The sequence below is a fragment of the Mus musculus genome, chromosome 10 (genome assembly GCF_000001635.26).
Source record: "Mus musculus strain C57BL/6J chromosome 10, GRCm38.p6 C57BL/6J".
NCBI classification, from domain to species: domain Eukaryota; kingdom Metazoa; phylum Chordata; class Mammalia; order Rodentia; family Muridae; genus Mus; species Mus musculus.
This window is the reverse complement of record NC_000076.6, coordinates 21,980,765-22,001,910: the sequence shown is the minus strand read 5'-3', so window position 1 is coordinate 22,001,910 and position 21,146 is coordinate 21,980,765. Positions and strand designations below refer to the sequence as shown.

The 21,146-nt window shown below is 45.6% G+C and overlaps 1 protein-coding gene across 6 annotated transcripts in view; it reads right to left on the bottom strand.

Moving 5' to 3' along the window:
- Positions 1-2,007: 2,007 nt before the first annotated feature.
- Positions 2,008-21,146, bottom strand: part of Sgk1 (serum/glucocorticoid regulated kinase 1) — a 117,720-nt gene continuing 98,581 nt past the window's right edge. For 2 of the 6 annotated variants that reach the window (NM_001161845.2, NM_001161847.2), the window contains 11 exons: positions 6,870-6,945; positions 6,362-6,437; positions 6,013-6,117; positions 5,802-5,885; positions 5,557-5,688; positions 5,240-5,352; positions 4,809-4,932; positions 4,474-4,569; positions 3,858-4,013; positions 3,662-3,751; positions 2,008-3,251 (listed from right to left, as the gene is read on the bottom strand). In NM_001161845.2, coding sequence (NP_001155317.2) covers positions 3,084-3,251; positions 3,662-3,751; positions 3,858-4,013; positions 4,474-4,569; positions 4,809-4,932; positions 5,240-5,352; positions 5,557-5,688; positions 5,802-5,885; positions 6,013-6,117; positions 6,362-6,437; positions 6,870-6,945 — 1,220 coding nt within the window. In that variant the 3' untranslated portion in view covers positions 2,008-3,083. Of the gene's footprint in view, positions 3,252-3,661; positions 3,752-3,857; positions 4,014-4,473; positions 4,570-4,808; positions 4,933-5,239; positions 5,353-5,556; positions 5,689-5,801; positions 5,886-6,012; positions 6,118-6,361; positions 6,438-6,869; positions 6,946-7,085; positions 7,246-7,729; positions 8,022-9,503; positions 9,689-15,703; positions 15,808-21,146 lie in introns of those variants that run through there. The other 4 variants (NM_001161848.2, NM_001161849.2, NM_001161850.2 and 1 more) reach the window with 4 other exon arrangements.

The following is a 21,146-nucleotide window of genomic DNA, read 5'->3' as shown; positions in this document are numbered from 1 at the left end:
TTGGCCACACCTGAGCCAATTGTCCCCTTTTCCACCTCAGTGGCTTAGCCTCTGGGAACACGTTGGCAGGGACATGCCCCACTCCTGTAGATAAGCAATACCTTGGCACATGTGGTACTTGGCATCAGAACACTTAGCAAATATTTGCTGTTTGTCTATTGATCTCTTGTTCCTTCTTGACTGCCCTGTTCCCTTCCTGCACAACTGTGCTGATCCAACCTCTCATTTGTTTGATAGCACTTGGGATACCTCTGGAATCTTTCAGTTCTAGATAAATTCATATCTGTGTGGAGTGATTGACTACACCCCAATAAATCATACTTCCAACTAAAGAAAAAGAAAACAAAATAACCAAAGAAATAGAGACCTTCAAGTCAGGCAAATTCTAGAACTTGACAGAGGCAGAAGGATCAGGAGTTCAAGGCCATCTGTAACTGCATGACATGTTTAAGGCCAGCTTGAACTATGTGAGATCTCATCTTTCAAAAAGCAAAAGAGGCCAGGATTAGAGGAGCAGGCCTTTAATTCCAGCACTCAGAGACATGTATCTCTGAGTTTGAGGCTAGCTTGGTCTATTCCAGAACGGCCAGGCCTACATAGACTTTATCTCAAAATCAAATAAAAAATATATATAAAGAAAACCTCAAAAACAAAATTAAAAACCCAAGCAAAAGACACATTCTAATTCACAACTGGGTCCTCTGGGAACCCAGTGAGATCATAGACCTTTGCGATCATAGCCTCTGAGGACAGTGGAAACATTTTTGTTCAAGCAATGGTTTGTAACTGATGTTGCCATTGAGAATGTGGGGGAAGGAGGGAGCCCTCCGCCTAAAGCTGGCAGCACCTTTCCCTGGAGAACAGTCTGACATTCTTCTTGTTGTTTGGGTTTGGTAGGGAATTTAATACACAGCTGATGCCCAGTACAACTGCATCGTGCAATCTGTGGCCACTGGGAGCTGGCAGTCTTCCTCTCATTGAATGTCGTTCCTTCAGTGCACTCCACAAGACATGCTGGATAAGGGAAGGGGGGGGGGGGGCTAAGTGGAGACCTTCAATGAGTCAGAAGAGGGGAAAGGTCACAGCTTCCCCTTGGGGGAACTATATACAAATGGGGGGGAGGGCGGTGGACCAGATGAAAAGCTGCACGTGACAGCAGGATCCACTGGGCATCCCTTGAGCGTTCATGCGCAAGGTCCAGAGGATGGGGCTTGAGAGGATTGCCTGACGGTGTTAATTCCTAGCTGGACAGACCTTGGAGTGCTCTGTAGGACAGACTCACAACCTGGTGGCCCTTGAGTTGCTAGCTCCACTGATTTAAGCAGGTACTGGGTTCCTTTCTCCTGAGCCTGTTCTGGGATAGTTTTTTGGGAACTCGGGCACTTATGAATGTGCCATGCCCTCTTTGGTGACACCCTACGCTATGGTCCAGACCCTCCCTTGAGAGCAATGACCTATATCATGTCTCTAGCAGTCAGAGCAGAGCTCAGCCCCAAGTACTCATATTTGTTAAAAGAATTACCTGTCACTTGTTAAGCCAAATGTAAGGACAAGCTGTCCATAGGACCTCACTAGACAGTCAACACAGGGAACATTATTGATATACAATGCTATTTTATTGCATTGTTTGGATGGATTCATGACTGGCCGCACAGAGACTTGGGGAAAATGCAGACTATGTTCTCAGTGCTGGAAATCCAGCCCAGACCTTCACATGCTAGGGAGTCCTCCACCAGAAGTTACGAGCCAGCCTCAGTAAACTACGACCCGACCCTCCCTGAACAAAGAAACCAAAAAACTGGGCAAACTGAGCTGATCTTAATTCTTCCATCCAGGCTGTCCCCAATTCATAATCCTCCTGCATCAGCCCTGCTTAAGTGATGGAGATGGGATGGAAATTGTGTGCTACTATACTGAGCTTACCAAAAGTATGTTCACATTGATCCATTATTTTCCCCCCTCCTAAATCCAGTTTATCAATATATACAAAGTTAACACATGACACAATTTATGCAAATAGTTTTCAAGATTTTATTGCAAACCAAAATTGGTTTATCGCACACAAAAAAAGTTGTGTGGTAAGGAGGAGGAATTGTACATATTATAACCCATGTTAATTACAGTACATTAAAATGATGGTTTACAAATAAGCCTGTAAGTTTAAATATCTAGTGTTATAACCCAATGTACAGACTTCCTTTACACGATACATACAATAATCAGGAATGCAAAAGAATATGAACAAAGGGAAAAAAAACATAAATAATGCCCGTTTTATAGGTGACATTTTAAACAATGAAAACACCAACGGCTTTGACTGACAACTGGGGCATTGGTCCATAAAAACCCTTTCTAAAAATAGAAATATTTGTAGCAGCAATGCTTTCCTTAAGCATCTGAATGCTCGTCATTGCAAGACCGTTTCAATAGGTTTTAGTTATTAACTATATCTTACAAAACAGTCTACACATAAATTTATCTTCCAAATGTGGAAGAAACAAACAATGTCCCACATTGTAGTGTCCTGCAAGTGTCACATTGATGCTCACAACAAAACCGTCTGTGATCAGGCATAGCACACTCACGCCACTGCACACACGGGAAATCCGCCAAGGGAAAAACAAAACAAAACAAAAACAAACAAACACAAACTGAACACTCTGCGATAGGAAAAAGCTTTGGAGCTAACACGATCTCAGAAAAGGCACATTGCAGAATATTCTTGATCACAGCTCAGACAGACCTGCGGGGATTCCTCTTAGACCTGCATCTTCCTTCTAACTGAGACCAAGGTGTCTGTCTCAGGCGGCACTCTCACGCTCGCTCGCCTGGAGCTAGCACCACGTTGGAAGGAAGAGAAGAAAAGAAGACCTCACAAGCTCATTGAGAGGAGGGTGTGCTCTTCGGAAAGCTCCCATCAAGCAGCGCGCGCTGCGTCGCGCCACGCCGGGCAGGCGAGACTGCCAAGCTTCCAGGTGTGCAAATTCTTTTAAAATGTTCTGTCAGCTGGCAACTCCACCAAAGGCTAACGAAAACACTTTAGGAAACGCTGAGGAAGTCCTTCAGAACCATCCCGGGAGCACTCAGAGGAAGGAATCCACAGGAGGTGCATAGGAGAAGCCGAGGAAGGCTTCTGCTGCTTCCTTCACACTGGCCGTGACAAGGATGCTGTCAGGGGACCTGCCGATGGAGCTGGGGACCGGCTCCTCGGTAAACTCGGGATCGAAGTGCCGAAGGTCACTGGGCCCACTCTGTTACAAGAAGGGGAAATACACTCAGCGTCAAAAAGGGCACAGGGCAAAGGACAGGGAGTCCTTAAGTCCTATAATCCCCCACTAGAAGCTTAATTCTAAAGGCTCCAAAGTTCCAGAGGGTATCACTGATAACAAGGTCTCACTATGTAGCCTAGGCTGGCCTCAAACTCTACCCTGCTTCAGTCTCCTGAGGTACAGGTATTAAGGTATGTCTCTAGGCCTGGAAATTATAATACATGTATTTATATTCAGTGAGCTAGCTGGGATAAAAAAAACAAAAAATATAACTCTCCTATGGGATAATGAGTCTATGAGTTAGATAGCATCTGGTACTTATTTCTTCAAATTCTGACAGGAAAGAAACCTGGGTCTCGCTATTCTTACACCAGAAACACACAGATACTTACCACATTTGGGTTAAATGGGGGTGTAATCTTCTTATTGATGAGATCATCCCAGTTAATTAAAGAGAAGAAAATATGACTCTTAATCTCCATCTGTTGGAAAGAAACATATTCATTTAGATGCGGAGAACTCAATACAAGGTCACAAAGTCAACCTTCTTCCCCAAGGTCCCATGACAGCAGGACAACCAACACTCACAAAGTCATCCTTGGCACCCAGCCTCTTGGTCCGGTCCTTCTGCAGGAGGCCTTCCAGGAGGTGCCTTGCCGAGTTTGTAATATTTGGTTTCAACTGGAGAGGCTTGTTCAGAATATTGTCGTACATCTCAGCCGTGTTCCGGCTATAAAACGGGGGCTGGAAAAGGAAGGGAATTCCTTCTGAGTCAACTCAAGTTTTGTCTAGTGTCTACTAGATATAAAGTGCTGAGTTCCGAGTATTAAGCTGGCCCCTTCCCTGGCTATCTTACAACCCCTACTGGGAAGAGAGGGAGAGAGAGAGAGAATGCGCATGCGTGCGATGGGGCTAATACTGGGCAGGTTAAGTAAACTGTAGTATACTGTGCAGAAGAAACCCACTGGAGAGGGTGGGTTCAATTTTCAGTACTTGAACCTGCCCTGAGATTCGAACAAGACTATTGAAAAAAGATCCAAAAGACTTATTTATAAAATTATAAAATGTAAAATAGCCAGTTGTCTCCTTTACTAAAGCTTTTGATAAGGCTTCTGACACAGAGAAGCCACGGTAGCTAAGCCTGCACGAGCAAGTCCACATATGTCTTAGAAGTGTTCTGGGCACGATGCTGTGTGTTACTCACCAGGCCGTAGAGCATCTCATACAGGACAGCCCCAAGACACCACCAGTCCACCGTCCGGTCATACGGCTGCTTATGGAGGACCTCAGGAGCCAGATACTGAAATGACACCAGAGAGAGGGGTTAGCTCTCAGAACCTGGCAGTCCGCACAGCAAACATGTGCTTTGAAAAGAGCCAGGGTCAACTGGCTCCCCTCCCCACCTCGTCTTGCGTGCGTGTGTGTGTGTGTGTGTGTGTGTGTGTGTATTTGGATTGCTTCTTAGTTAAAACCTCTGTGCTTTGTGATGTCCACTGGTCCCCTGTGTGTATACACCGGGCACTGCGTCAGACTGCCTACCTCAGGCGTGCCACAGAAGGTAGATGTTGTCCCGTTATGCTCAATATTCTCTTTGCAGAGCCCAAAGTCAGTGAGGACGATGTGCCCCTGGGAGTCTAGGAGAATATTCTCAGGTTTTAAGTCTCTGTAGGAAAAAGTAGTTACACAGGTAGGTTAGCTTGACTTCATGACAAACCCTCTGTAAAGATTGCTTGGGTATTAAGAAGATTGCTAATCCACTCCTGTTCCACAGCCAATCACAGAAAGGAGCCTTAGTTGGGCTGTTAGGATTATGCACCACCCTCTTGGTATGGGCAGTTGAGACAACTCACATGCTAGGGAATTGTTAGAGGTGACCAAAGTGCACATAATATCTCATTATTTTAGGACTCCAAAGGCTCAGCCTGGCCTCCCTCTCCAGCATTCAAGGTAGCTTTGAACCTTTGGCTCACCTATAAACGATGTTTAGGGAGTGCAGATAGCCCAGGGCACTGGCTATTTCAGCTGCGTAGAATCGAGCCCGTGGTTCCAGGAAGCAGCGCTCCCTCTGGAGATGGTAGAACAGCTGCGAGAGACAAAGAAACTGAGGCTTAGTGGGGTCGTTTAGTCAGGCCCGAAAGAGAAAGCTTGAAGGAAGTGGCCTGAAATAGCTTAATTCTGAGTAAGTTTCTCTCTCAAGTATCTTTTAAAAGCTCATCTCAAACCCAAACCAAGCAATGCAAACAGGAGCAGCCCCACTCCCACCATCAAGGTGGATGCCTCGGCTCACCTCTCCACCATTAATGTAGTCCAGGACAAAGTAGAGCTTGTCAGCGGTCTGGAATGAGAAGTGAAGGCCCACCAGGAAAGGGTGCTTCACATTCTTCAACAGAACATTCCGCTCTGACATAATATGCTTCTCCTAGGAGAGAGATGAGATTTAGTGGCAAATTCAGATTTCAACAGGGCAGCAAACCACAGGGTAGAAATTCTTCACCAGGCCTGCGAGCCCCGGCCACCAGGGGTCACCCTTACCTCTTTCTTCTTCAGGATGGCTTTCTTCTGTAAAACTTTGACTGCATAGAATACTTCTTCTGCCTTGTGCCTAGCCAGAAGAACCTGAAATGTCAAATCGGACAGTCATTTTTCTATCCTCATCCAGGGAGAAGATAAAAGTGAATGCATGAAAGAGTCGAGATGCAAAGTTTTCATCTTTTGGAAAAGATGAACTTTTGGTTGAACTTACCTTTCCAAAACTGCCCTTTCCGATCACTTTCAAGAAGTGAAAGTCGGAGGGTTTGGCGTGAGGGTTGGAGGACGGACCCAGGTTGATTTGTTGAGAGGGACTTGGCTAGAAAACAAAGCATCATCCTTTAATACGTACGCTGCACACAGCCTTACTGTTAACACATAAAATACCTTATGAAATATGTCTTTCAAAACATCCCAGTGACTCAGTACTTAAACACTTAAGCCACTTGTGATGTGACTAGACAATCCCGCCTTGATAGTTTTTACAAATACTGCCTTGACTAACCCCTACAGGAAAATACGGATACATTTATAATTTTCCTCCACAGTCAAGATATACTTACCGGAGGAGAGGGGTTAGCGTTCATAAGCTCCGGCTCCTGAGGATGGGACATTTTCAAAATGGACTGAACTTCAGCGCTGTGGAGATTAAAGGGCCATTTTAGAAACTCTTAAATTCGCCACCAGAGGGCACACAGACATAAGTTCTATTTCTGACTCAACCGTTCGGTATTTAAACCGAAAACATCCCAAGGAATTGCTTACAAAAAAAAAAAAAAAAAAAGGTAAGAAAATAACCCAGTTAAATACAAATTAAGGTTTGTTTATTGAGGGACGTGGATTTTGGTGAACATTCACGAGAATTAATCTTAAACCTCCGATCCAAACTCTACCCATAAATTAATAATGTTTAAAATGTTTCAAATAAGCAAAATGTTCAAGACCAGAAGAGATCTATCTACCCCGGAGGAAAGATCTCAGCTCCAGCACCACCACCCCCGCCCCATGAAGTCTTCGCTGCTAGTAAATTTAAACAATTCTTTCTATTTTCCCCAATAACCCAAAACTTACTGTTTGCATGCATAGGTGTTGCTGGCAATCTTCTGAATAAAATCGTTCAGGCCCATCCTTCTCTGTTTCATAAAAGCTATAATTTAAAGAGAGGAAAAGGGGAGATGGTTAGGGGGCTCTGTAACATCCGACGCCACACGCTAATCTGATCCTGAACCTTCAAAACCGATGCCGGCTCTCCTACACACACAAGTCCGGTGCTTTTCCAGCACTCACCGATGAGAATCGCTACCATTCCCCTCATTCTGGAGTAGGTAAGGGTGCTTCGAGCAGCCTCGGCTTTGACGGTCATCGTCCCGATGCCCGGAAAGAGCCCAAAAGAGACTGAGGGGAGCAGTGAAACCGGCTAAGACAACAGTGCGCTCCGGCCGCGCGACCGGCTTTATAAGCCCTGCGCCGCGAAAGGGCGGGGCCGGCAGAAGGAGGAAGCGGCTCAGAGCCGCCCATCTCCAGGCTCCGCCCGCCATGAGGCTCCACCCCCCAGCCCAGCCGCCTAGCAGGCTGTAGACTGAGTTGCGAGAAGATGGGCGACTGGCCACCGTGTCCTGAGTGAGCCAGGCGAGCCGCCCTGGGCAGGACCGAGGCTTCCGCGGGCTGCGTGAGCAGGACCCCGCACCGGGATGCACTCTGCCTCTGTCTGCCTGGGCCGGAGGAGGGCACTGGAGGGGTGGAGAGCCTCGGTGATTTTCCATTTCCTCTCCCGTGCTTCCCGAGTGGACACCGCAGTGCACGGTCACCGCCGACCTCTCCCCTCCTCGGTGTCCCGTCCCCGGCCCAACGCGCAGCCTCCAGGTTCCCGCGCTGTACCCTATCCCGATCTCCACGCACCCCGTCCCTAAGAGCCGGGCGGCGACACTTACCCAGTCCGCTCAGCAGGACGGACTCGCTCCTTTTCTGAGCCTCCGCCCGCTTTTTGTGGCGGGGCCGGAGCAGGGACTCGAGCCGAGCCCGAGCCAGCGCGCCCTGCATCTCGCCCATAGCTGCGGACCGAGGGGCGCACAGCGGGCGACGGCGACCGGCGAGCACTGACGTTTCCTTGAAGGAGCCGCCGTGACTCAGGCCGGCAAGATTTCCTGCCCCAGTCCCAAAACAAACAAATGGCCCTTGTGCACGGCCGAGTCGCTTCCGAAAACGCCTTTTTTGTGCTTTTGGCCAAAACTAAGCAAGGCTGAAAAATCCCAGAACTTGGAAGAGGAGGAAGGAAGGCGGGGGGGGGGGGGTATGAGGGGGTCAGGAATGTGTAGGGGAGGGGGCGGAAATAAGTCTCTGCTCTACAAAAAAAAAAAGTACAATCTTCATTTCACTTTTTTTTCCAACTAATCTCCGAGAACATTCTGTTCTTTCCGCATAAATTTTGAGCCTTGCAAATTTTAATCCTAGCCATGCCAAGAACACGTGAGGAGGTGGCGAGTTAGAGGGAGCAGGGGTTTCTCTCCAGGACCGACCTGGAGTGACCCTTGCGTGGTCAGTACCCTAGCCCGGGTCCCTCTCTCACAAGGAAAAAAAAAAAAAAAAAAAACTGCCAAGATTGCATTGCACTGCCTTAAACCCCGTCCGTTTTTTCCTAATCTCCACTACCCTTCCTCCTTTGGGCTACCGGATGGCTGATGCAGGTAGACTTAATTTTTATATCCCCTTGCTTTTTTTTTTTTCAAGTTCACATAACTGAAACCCTTTAACTCTTTAAATATTAGTAAGAGACTCATCTCAAAAAGCTGGGAACAGAGGGAAGCTGCAGGAGAGGCAGCCGGAGTTGGGCAGGAGTGAGGTGCCTTACAGTCCCCTCGCCGCTGGGTGATGCCTGGCGCTGCAGCTTGACCGCCAACGTGGGGACGCGCGCCAGCGCTGGCTGGGAAGCCCAGAGCACCGGGTCTGGGCCAGGGCCGGGAAGGCGGCTACTTGGGCCAGTACCTGGCGCTCGCCGTGCTTTCTGCGGTGACTGCCCTGCCATGACCCCTTGCTGCGAAGGGCACTTTAGAATTTGACACACTACAAAATACCAGTTGTCAGGTCAGGAAAAGCACGCGAAGCTCTTTTCCCTCCCTCCGTCTTGGGCAAGTTTGTTTTGTAGCAGCAGCCACCTCCCATCACCTAACTCAATCTCTAGTCTCAGCTGCTTCTTGATTTGCTCACTTCGGACAGCTAGAGACCAGGAGAACGGACGCGCAACTCTAGAGACGAAATTTTGCTTAGTAGACGTCCTTCACAATGTACTTAGGGTGCCTGAAATTGGCACTCCAAACTAAAACAAGGTGTAGGCGATTCCGAATCATAGCAACCAGCCCCTGCTTTTTCCGTGCTTGGATTCTGCATAAACTATGAATTTGTTATTGCCAGTGAGTGCCTCCAAACCATGTGGTACCAGTCGTTTGTTTAGCCCAGTCCTGCCCTGCCCTGCCCTGCCCTGCCCTGCCCCCTCCGCATCTGCCGGGTAACTTCCCCTCCAGAAAACGTTTGCTTTGAAACACCAATCTCCACGAAGATGTTTGCTTATTTGTTTGAAACTATTAAATCAGGAACTCGTCCAGAGTCCCTCCCTAGTGCATCACCTAGCTTTCAGGAGCTTCCTCCAGCCTCTCCCAGATATCTTTGTTTTACTCATCCCATCCAAATTACAGTACTCAGAACACGAACCTTTCCAAGGGGATCTTAAGGTCTCCTCTTTCATTCTTCACAATGCTGCAGAGGTGGAGGCTGGGGTTACTTTATGGAGGAAGAACTAGTAGTTACGGAAAAAGTTAGCCTCCAGGCTATGTGCCTCTGATGAGACTGGAAGCGCCAGATGACCAGGGAGCTCCAGCCAGAGGCCGCTTGCTATTGCCTTTCTGTTCTGAGTCCCACTTTATATCTAAAGGAAATTTACATACAGGAAGGGAGCAAGCTGCAAAGTTCAACACTGGGCTACTTATCCTGCCGTTGCAACATCATCCAGAAAATTACAGTCATCAGCATCCTGGGCTTATTTCACCAGTAAGACATACAAGAAATGCAACTTAACTGATTAGCACCGCAAATCAGTCCAGAAAAAAAATCGAAACACACGCACAGGGGCTGGTCTCCCAGGGAAGAAGCTCTTGCATGCATTCCAAAAGGAATGTGGAATTCAAGTCCGAGGCCTCCGAGTGCAATGAAGAGAAAGCTCAACCATATATTTGTGGTTGGAATAGAAAAGGACCAATTTGCATGTGCCCCTTCCTCCCCATGCCTCCGGAATGGTCAGCGATTGGAGACGGATGGTCTGCTAACCTTATCATTTAACGGAGAGGGAATCAAGTTGTTGAGACTGGCTTTTCTTCCAACCGGATACCTGATGGGTGGAGCAGGCGCCCCCAGTTCTGTCCCAGCAACCTACTAAGACTTCCGAACAGGAAGATGACACACGGCAGTGGAGGGAGGGAGGGTTGGGGGGAATGTACGATGCTCCCGTTAACCGGGCACAGACTTGAGGTCGCCCCTTGATTCAACCACTTAATCTAGTCTCCTTCCTTTGTCCAGGTAGTCCTGCTACCAGGAGGTTATCGGGCCCCTTCCCAGAGTCTCCCTCCTAGCTAAGTGGCTGAACTTGCCTGACGACTCAGTGGATGTGCAGGCTAGGGGGCGATCGAGTTCTCTGAGAGAACTCCAGAAGACTGGATTGCCCTGGAGCTCTAATGTGTCCCAGAGCATAGCCCTGCAATTCTTCCCGGAGCCTGAAAGTGCAGAGCTTTGGTGGGAGACTGGCTTACTAACTAGTCCAAACTCCCCTAGCCAGTGGTCTCACAAGTATGCGTCAGTATGGGCAAACCGACAACCCAAACTGACGGAACTGGTTTACCAAGCTGTAAACAGAACATAACTGTTACTGTTTTGGAAAGCTGCCTTGCTCCTATTGCTGTTGGAAAATGGACTATGCAAACACTGAAACATGACAGTTTAATATAATTTATTTAATTCAAAGCTTCACAGAAGACGATTTCTCCATATACTAGAGGAACTGGTTTGAAATGCATTGTCTAAATAAATACTCTGCTACATCTACTCTTGGGCTCCTTAATCCTCAAGTTGTGATGACGTAGATAGATATTTCATCGATAATAAGAAAATATCATTTTGTATTGCTCCAGCACACACATGTGTACAGTTTAGCTCCCCTCTCCCCTGGCCTTTTATACTCATTGGTAATGTAGGTACAAAACTTTCCTTGCGGAATCCTCAAAACACACAGAACCATCAGAAAAACCACAGTTATTATATAAAATATAGAGAGAGCAACTGAATCGATGAGTTTTTGTTGAGGGTTGTCACTAAGAGCATGTCTTTTTATTAAAATAGTAACCCCCAGGAAAATTGATGACAAACGACTTGATTCATGAGAATTAATATGGACAAGTGGTGTCTAAGCATCTATTTCTGGAGCACAGCTTCTATCATAATTGTTACCATCCATATGTAACTGTCAAAAGTGGCATGCATAAAGATGAGAGGCACAGGAGAAAACAAGAGAAGTATACACTGTCCTTAATGATGTCATTAAGTTATTAAATCCACACTGCTAAGCTTATTTATTACGGAACTCCCCCACCCCCAAGAAATGATAATACTGATGTTCTACAAACATTCTTTCTAGAAAGAGAAGTTTTAAGTGTTAATAAGGGGCAGAGTGGAAGAATCCAGGGCGTTCTTGGAAGAATGAAAATCTAGGTAGCAACAGCAGGTAGGTCTGTGACTCTGCAAAGTCAGTTTCACTCCATCTTTGGAATGTGGCCAGGGCCCTGATACAATGAACAACAAATAAAAAGTTTATAGAACATCAACAACCTTACCAGCCAGAATACATGTAGAACACTACCTATTTGCCTTGTGTTTAACTCTTAAGAGTTACCTGGGGGGCTGGAGGTTAAGAGCACTGACTGCTCTTCCAGAGCTCCTGAGTGCAAATCCCAGCAACCACATGATGGCTCACAACCATCCATAATGAGATCTGATGCCCTCCTCTGGTATGTCTGAAGATAGCTACAGTGTACTTACATATAATAATAAATAAAATCTTTAATAAAAAAAAACAACAACAGTTACCTGGGGGCCAGGAGGCAGGGGAATTGTTTTAGAAAGTTTCTATCTAATCATGAAAAATAATGGTCTATCTGACTAGAAAAGGAAATTGGGAGAGTCTTGGAATCAAAATTAAATACTGTGTATGACCTAACATCAAGAGACCAAGGTCTCACAGAAAGCCTTACATACGGTCAACAAAGCTGTTGGGCTACCTACCCGTTTATATTCTAAAAGGCCCCTTACCATTGCATACAAACTAATCCAGACAGTGAACTGGGTTGAGGAGCCCACTCTTCCTCCTCCAGCTTCAATTGCTCCAGGGTGAATCTACTCATGAAGCCCACATTCCAGGAAATCTCAAATCCTTGTCTTGATCATCATTAACACAGAACCTGGTATTTCTTTGCAGATCCATGACTTGAGATTATGAAAATTAGATCCAAGATGGAGACGGTTAAGGCGCTCTCTTTCAACCCTCCCTATTTTACAAAGTGCTCATAGAAAGAAAACAACTCCCAATTTCTGACAGATCTGTCAAACTAGGGTAAAAGCTAAAAGCCTTCCTTGGCTCACATTCCAAGTCTCTCCTGAAATCTTTCCCATCCTGACCCTGTAATTGTTCTATGAGGAAGCTAGAGCAGTTGAGGCCACCCCTAGGCTACAGTGTCCTACAAACCCTGCCCACAGATGACAGAAAGAAAAGACAACGTGATAGTAGTAGTGGGGGGCAGGGGCTGGAGAATTGCTTGGTGTCTTTTCTTGTACATTAATGGTCTTTCATCTTGACCATATTTTTTATGTCCCTCACACAAGCTCAGGAGACACAGTGAATACAGATGGTGAACGAATGCCTGGTCAAACACTTAGCTCTAAGTGAGGCCTGCTATCTGCAAGAATTTCTTGTCATCTCTGTAGAGTGGGGCTACTGATATTTTCATCCCATAAATTGTGAAAAATAATGAACATAAAGAAATTATATGCCTCTTTCAAGATGGACTTTCATATGGAAAACATGACTATATCTGTTGGTGATACACACACCTTACAACTTCATATAAAAAGCCTCAAACAAGGAGGCAAGGTGGCCCACACTTTTAACCCAGCACTCCGAGGACAGAGGCAGGCAGACCCCCTATAAGTTCTGTCTGCCCAGGCCAGCCTGGTCTACAGGTAGACTCCAGCTCAGACAGTCAGAGCTACTTAGAGAAAACAAAGGCCTCGAACCCAGTTAGTACACAGGTGTGTTGGGATTAACCATTTGCATATCTCCATCCTCAACAGCCTGGGTGGTAGGAATTCCATGATAAAGGGCTGAAAGATTGCTACCTTTGTTCTTCAGCTTCCTGCTTTCGCGCCGTGGTCCCACCTACAAGGTTCCCAAAGATGTCACCTCCAGGAACTGAATGCCAGGATAATTCACCAAGTGTTTGAAGTCAAGGCTAATGGCTGAGAGTCAAAATCAGTGGAAAGTGAAGTGGGAGGTTTTAATTGTTCGCTGTTGTTGAGACAGAATGAAGGCTGATATGGACCTGTGGAAGGGGGAGGAGTCTGGAAGGTCAAGGAAGGACTGAGTGTTCACAAGAGCTTTTCTAGGTCATTCCAAGGGCTCCTGGTCTCAAGCCTGCCCTCCATCAGATCTGGCAGGGACACAACTTCGGTGGCACCAAGAATCTGTTTATCACTAGAAGACTAATGCAGGGTGACCTGGCTGCACACAAGGAGGCCACGGACCATAGTTTATTACGTTGACAAACACACAAAAGCTTAAGAGAAGTTCCAAATCTAGCTATTTTTCCTAAGACCTAGCTGTGCCCTGACGTCACTAAAAATAAGACCTGGGGCGCATTTGATGCTTAGAAATGTCTACATTTCTTCTGTATTCTTTCCTTTCTTTGAGACAGGGTCTCATGTAGCCCATATTGCTTTGAACTTAGTGTTAGGTAAGGATAACTTTGAACTTCTGGTCCTTGTACTTCTACTGCCTACATTCTGAGCTTACCAGCGTGTACCCTCATGTCTGGCACTGGCGAAAACACATGATCTGGAGTTAAGACATCTGAAGATGAGATGAAGGGTGTGTCTATACGGGTGAGGAATTCAAAGAAGACACCTTTTCTCTCTTCCTCCTTTTTATTCAGGCCTCCAGCCAATAGCAGGTAGAACACTCCCACTCATCTCACACACACACACACACACACACACACACACACACACCCCTGAAAACACAATAATCCCATCCTTTACATACATCCTTTAACTCAGTGAAGGTGATACCTGCAATTAGCCATCAGAAATCAATTTGCTGCCAATCTAAAACCAACACAGAGCTCTTTAAACCACGCTTAATTTCCAAATTAAAGACAACAACAACAACGTAACATTGGCTTTACTGTAGCATGAAATATCCACTCCAAAATATCCACAACCAATAAAATGCAGTAATCCTCTTCTCCAAGAGATGATCTTTACTCCTCCTGATATCCCAGGTCTTAAGTAAAATACGAAGTCAATATCTTAGGTTACATGGGAAGGGAATAAAGAGGAATAAGAACACTTGATCAATATACCCACTGTATGTTTAGAGGTAATCTTAATAAAACGAAGATTACATCATGGCAGTGACAGCTCTTTCTGTAACTGGTCACGGTAGTGTAGTTGGTGTTAATTACCAATCACTTTCATCACCCTGTTCTATATCCCCGCTTTCCTCAGTAAACTCTGTTGTTTTGTTCTTTAAACTGGGAGAGTGAGACAGACTTCATTACTGAAGGGTCTGAGCCTTTTGTATTTTGTCCTGTAATTTCCCAACGACTTTAATCAGGAAATAAACACTGAAGTGCCTGGACTCCACTCAAGTACTCATCCAGTCTCCCCTTGCTGGGCCAGATCAGTCATCCCCACCAACACTGTAACCCCCTTCTTACCATGTTGACTTGGAGAGAGGACTGTCTGAATTGGCCAACCATCTGTCTTAACTCCCAATTCAGTGGAAACATTTTAACTCCCAACTCAATGGAATTTTTTTATTGTGTTTCCTAATAGAAACATTTTCCCTCTGGAACTAAGATATCCAGGCCAACAGAGCATGAACTTAAAGACCAGAAGTAAAACTTTTGTTAATGAGTCATTAGGGAGGTAATGGGTGATATAATTTCCACTCTGAACCCTTCATCCTTGGGCCCTAGCTATGGAGAACATACGGGAGGAAATGTACAGAGTGTCTACTGAGAACACATACATACAGCATCTCACTGTTGTATTCCTATGAGGGGACACCATGGCCAAGGCAATTTTCATAATGAATCATTTAATTGGGGGCTGGCCAATTAGTTTCAAAGGGCTAGGCTATGGTCATTATGTCAGGAAGCAGGCAGGCAGACATGACACTGAGATAGTAGCTGCAAGCTTTACAGGGATCAGGTAGAGAGGGAAAGAGGGAGAGGAGAGAGAGACAGAGGCAACACCATGGGCCTAGCCTGGGTTTTTGAAACCTTAAACTCACCCAAAGTCACATATCTCCAAGAAGGCCACACATTCTAATCCTTCCTAAACACTTCCAGTAACAGGGGACCAAGCATTGGAACATGAGCCTGTGGGGTCTACCTTCTTAGCCACCATATACAGCCTTCTGATGAACCTTGCCCCACCCAGTCTGCTGAGTACAGCCCTTATAAATAGTGTTTCCTCACTTAGTCATCTGCCTCAGGTTCTGGGAACCATGGTGTATTAGTCAGGGTTCTCTAGAGTCGCAGAACTTATGGACAGTCTCTATATAGTAAAAGAATTTATTGATGACTTACAGTCGGCAGCCCAATTCCCAACAATGGTTCAGTCGCAGCTGTGAATGGAAGTTCAAGGATCTAGCAGTTACTCAGTCTCACACGGCAAGCAGGCGAAGGAGCAAGAGCTAGACTCCCTTCTTCCAATGTCCTTATATTGTCTCCAGCAGAAGGTGTAGCCCATATTAAAATTGTGTTCCACCACACCTTTAATCCCGGATGACCTTGAACTCGGAGATTTAATCTTCTGGAATCCATAGCCACTATGCTTCAAGATCTCCATACCAAGATCCAGATCAGAATCTTCTATCTCCAAGCCTCCAGATAAGGGTCACTGGTGAGCCTTCCAATTCTGGATTGTAGTTCATCCCAAATATAGTCAAGTTGACAACCAGGAATAGCCACTACACATGGGAAGGCCGATAGATTCCACAAGATCAGGCTCATTGCTGTGGTTCTTCAGTTGTGATGAAGTCGCATCTGATCTTGGTCAGATGAGCAGGACAGTGGGTAAGGGTGGAATGTGTCATACTGGAGCCTCAGCAGAAGAATGTGCGAAAGGCACTTTACATCCAGAATGTCTGCTCCAACTAAGACAAAATGTGACCTTATATATGCTCAGAGTGACAAAACAGAATCAGCTTGTTGGGAAATGTGACTTTGGGAAATGGTGCCACATTGGGGATTCAATTGGCTGACACTGTTAGCATAAACTTAGTGAGTAAAGTCGGGGGCTTTGGTGAGTAGAAACGTATGTTAACTCACTCTAGGATTTCTTGGTGGTTTTAGTAAGAACTGTCCACTTAGGTTCACGTAGTTGAATACTCTGTCCCTTATTGTCCAGTTGGGTGGTGGAGATGAACCCACTCCCCTCCAATACAAGCTCTCAGCTACTGCTCCAGTTACCATGCTTGCCTGCCTGCTGCTATGGTCCCTGCCGTGATAGTTGATAATGGACTCAGCCTCTGAAACTTTTTGTTTGTTTGTTTTTTGAGACCCTGTAGCCCTACCTGGCCTTGAACTTCTGATCCTACTACCTCCATGTTCCAAGTGCTGAGACTATGGGTGCATACCGTCAACCCATTTAAGTTTTAAAGGCCTTCCCTGCTGAGACCACTCGCTGGTTATCATTCACGAGGGACATGAAAATGTCTTCTTGTCCTTTGCAAACTCAGAGAGGCTTAGCCCATACACCTCTTCCCCACGTGTCCTTGTCACTCTTTTTCCAACCATGTTCCTTCCACGTCTCTGACCATTCACTGAACCAGTGGCCACAGCCCAAGCATTGATATGCAGGAACTCTTGGGGCCCTCTTGCTTGCAATCAGTGTGTGTATCCAAATCCACTTTCTAAAGTTCTGCCCACTAAGAAGAGGTCTCTTCACTACTACTGTCTTTCAGGATATAGTGCTGTGGGGAATTTATCCATTTGCAGTCATATATGCATGCATGACAGTATCAGTCAGTAACATGATACCACTACACACACAGGCTTTGTATCACAGAGATACGAAAATGCAGTATAGCCCTGGTTTCTTTCATACCAAGCAATTAAAAACCTTAGATGTTGTATCCTGAAACTTGAACATCTCCATTCTTCTGCATACGGTAGAGGGTACAGTTGAGTATTTCCATAACTTTTCCTGCTAGGTTTGATACAGGTTTCATCCCACTCTGTGGCCAGTAATTTTCAACATTCTTTGCAAGTCTGTGCAAGATGAGCATTGCACCATTTATCAAGCAAAACTTAAAAATGAAAAAGATTATTCCGATGTCTGTCTATGCATTGAGACTGTCTATCCATTCAACCAATGGGTTTGAACACATCAAATGTCATCTCACACCAGTTTTGAACCTTGAAAAGAATTATCACCATGTTGAAACATGAAAACCACAGCTCTAGGGATGCCAGGGCACATCAACTTACTTCTCCCACAACAAAAAAAGCTCTGAAAGGCTGTGGCTCCTTCATCCTTTGTAGGAAATATTCATTAGTGCTCCTGGAATTGGCTGCCCTACAGTTGCAGGAGACAGGTAGAGCTGCCCATTTCCCTCTGGAGTTTTTTTTTTTTAAGTTTTGAAATGCATCCCCAATCTGGGGGTTACCAATAAGCCTTGCTCACCAGGGAGTTTAGGAGTCTGTAGATGTTTACAATTTTCTAGGATTTTGAAACAGGAAGAGTGGGATTATCTTCTCCCACCTTCGCATGCCTTGCAGTAAGTGATGCCCAATAAACACTGGAGGAATCTATGAATAAACCTATTCTCTCCATAGCTTGCCACATTTCTCCTACTTATCTTTCCTTCTTGGTTACAAATGCTAAGACAAATTTTGATGGGAATTATTTATTATGAAAGAGATCCTGAAGGCAAACTGTTGTTTTTACCTTTATATTAAAAAAATGTATGTTCAGAATTTCTGTGCTGAAGTTTCACAGCATAACTCCGCATAAGAGCACATCTGCATAAGGGCTTAAATATCTGCGTTTTCAAATTTTGGGTTGATTTCATTTTTAAGACAGGCTGCCATCCAGCATAAGCAAGCCCAGAATTCATCCATGTAGCTGAGGTCGCCTTAAACTCACCTTTCTACCTATGCCATCTGATCGCTGGGATTAGAAGCACACAGCCTCACACCTGGCCTTGTTTTTATCATGACGATAAATAACAAAGGGCAGAAATGGACACAACAAACAGCTTTTACATAACTCCTACCCGATGTTCTTCTGTCTCCTGCCTCCATCCCCCTAATCCTATGTTCTTAAATTTTTGCATTTTTGGAGATTACAGGTTTCTAAAAGTTTGAAATGGACACTATACGGTCCTCTGGACTATTTTTCCTTTCTGTCTCTTTTAAAAATAGCATTATAGATGGGCAGTGATGGCACAGCATTTAATCCCAGCACTCAGAAGGCAAAGACTGGTGGATCTCTGAGTTTGAAACCAGCCTGGTCTACAAAGTGAGTTTCAGGACAGCCAGGGCTACATAGAGAAACCCTGTCACAAAACAAAACAAAACAAAACAAAACAAAACAAAACAAAACAAAAATAATAAAAGCATCTCGCTGTAAAAGCTGCAGTGTGTCACAGAACATTGCATTAGTATGCTTTTTTGTCCAAACAGCTTTTCTTACAAATATTCATTGCAAGTTCAAGGTGCAAGGCTTATGACTTATGACTTAATCAGGACTCCTCTCGGCTATCCCGCTGTTGCCCTGTGTCTCTGAGACCCTGTAGCTTTGGCTCTGCCAGGCTAGCCCCTTCATGTGCTCAAGCAGTTCATAGTAGACAGGATAGATGCTGGAGTGGGCCGACTCTCCCAGGTGGGCCCTAGCTCTGGACCTGAGTGGGACCTGAGTTGGTCAGCCCTCCAGTTCTCCCTCACCCAAGCCCCTTGCTTTGCCCAGGTGAGGGGCAGGGACAGCTCTTCCTCGAGCCACAGCCACCAGAGAGGCAGCTGAGTTGGTCATTGTAGAATTAGTATGTTCTCATAAGGCTGTTGGTAATTATAATTCGAGTCATTTGTAAAGGTCTTGTGGAATTTTTCTCATTTTTAAGATTTAGTTTTTAGCATGTGGGTGTTTTGTCTGTGAGCCGTGTACATGCTTGGGGCCCAAGGAAGCCAGGTGTCAAATCTCCTGGAACTGGATGGTTATGAGCCACCGTGTGGGTGCTAGGACCCAAACCCACATCCTCTGGAAGGGCAGCCAGTGCTCTTAGCCACTGAGCTTTACACACTTCTTGTCTGATTTTCCATTATAATAGCTTGCAATGGTTGCAAGGTGGGTTTCAGACCCTGGACAAGCAGCCTATGTTCCTATTTAACATATCAAAGTAGACCTTGACTTTAAATTCTAAGGTGTGCCTGGCACACCCCACCCTCTACCCAGAACTTTCTACCCCAGAGGCTAAGCCTCCCCCTCCCCAAAGGCTCTTCCCTTTATAATCCAGATATTTTGCATGATATATCAATACCTACCTCTGTACCTTTACCTAAATCCATCTCTATCTCTCTATCTTGGCATGCCAATTGGCAGTTTCCCTGGCCCCACTCCTTGGAATCAGGGAATCCTCCTGAGAGCTGCCCCCAAATAAATCTGCACCCTTTTACTTTCAATTTTGTTTGAGTTGGCATGTCCTTCAATGGAGAAAACCTATTAATACGCAACAGTCTTTATGCAATTCTAACCCAGTTCCCGTGACTGAAAAACAGTTCACTCTTCTTACCTGCAGCTTCAAAAGATATCACTGTGCGATATGATATAGAAATGACGGAATCAGAAAGCAGAGATCTGGGTGCTTCTAATGCTAAAAGCCCCGTTTTGAGCCAGTAAACCCAGTTCACGTTTAAAAACAAGTTGAAAATAACACTTTTGTGTGTGTGTGTGTGTGTGTGTGTGTGTGTGTGTGTACATGTGCTGTGGTGGAAGGTAAGGCCTAAGGATCTGGAGTTTCAGGACAGCACAGGATAGCAGTGAGATCCTATTTCAACAGAACAAAATGAAACACAAAGCTATTTAACACAACTGCCCTATGAACGCCTCTGCTGGGCCCACCATACCTTAAACATACTCAAGATGCATCAGCAGACACTAGGACACCATGAGAGCAATCTACAGCCTAGGTTTACTGTCAAGATTACTTCTCAGTTTGAATTGTCCTTTTTCCCAAACACCTCTGTGTACATTCGAGCTAATGTCACAGCTTTGACATCACTGAAGCAGTAAAGGAGATCGAGCAGGGTTTCCAGTTCGGTCAGCATTAGGACACATCAGTAGGCTGAGTGAAGCACTCGCTCTACTGTCCTCATGGCCATTTCACTAACCACAAGGGATGATGGGAAACACAGGTGAGAGTGGGTAGGGGAAGAGTTTGAGAAGCCAACGTATGCCATTTAATGCCCATGAGGGCAGTGCAACCTAGCTACTACCATATAATTCTCCTCTAACAAAACAAAACTCTAATCAGCAGAAACGGCTGACTGCCGTGCATTTCCACATGGATCTTGGATGCCATTCAACACCCCCAGGCCACCCTGTGACAACCTTCTCCGAAGTCTCCTTGTATTCTCTCTTTTCTGTCAGTCTACACCATAAAAACCAGAGTTTGAATCAGGACCATTTTGTTTGGTTTTGGATGAACTCTACCCTAACATCTAATTCTATTCTCATTTGTTTCCTCCACTTACACACCTCCCTCTCCACCCATTCCCTTAAGAAGCTAACTCCACAGCTGGGCGTGGTGACGCATGCCTTAAATTCCAGTTCTTGGAAGCCAGAAGCAGGTAGATCTGAGTTCAAGGCTACCCTGGTTTACAGAGTGAGATCTAGGACTGCCATAGCTACAGAGACCCTGTAAACAAACAAACTAAAGAGAGAAGCCCTGTCCTCACCTGCCTTTCAGTGAACCATTTTCATTCCTGGGATAGCTACCTACTGGTTATAGGCTATTTTTACTATGTACAG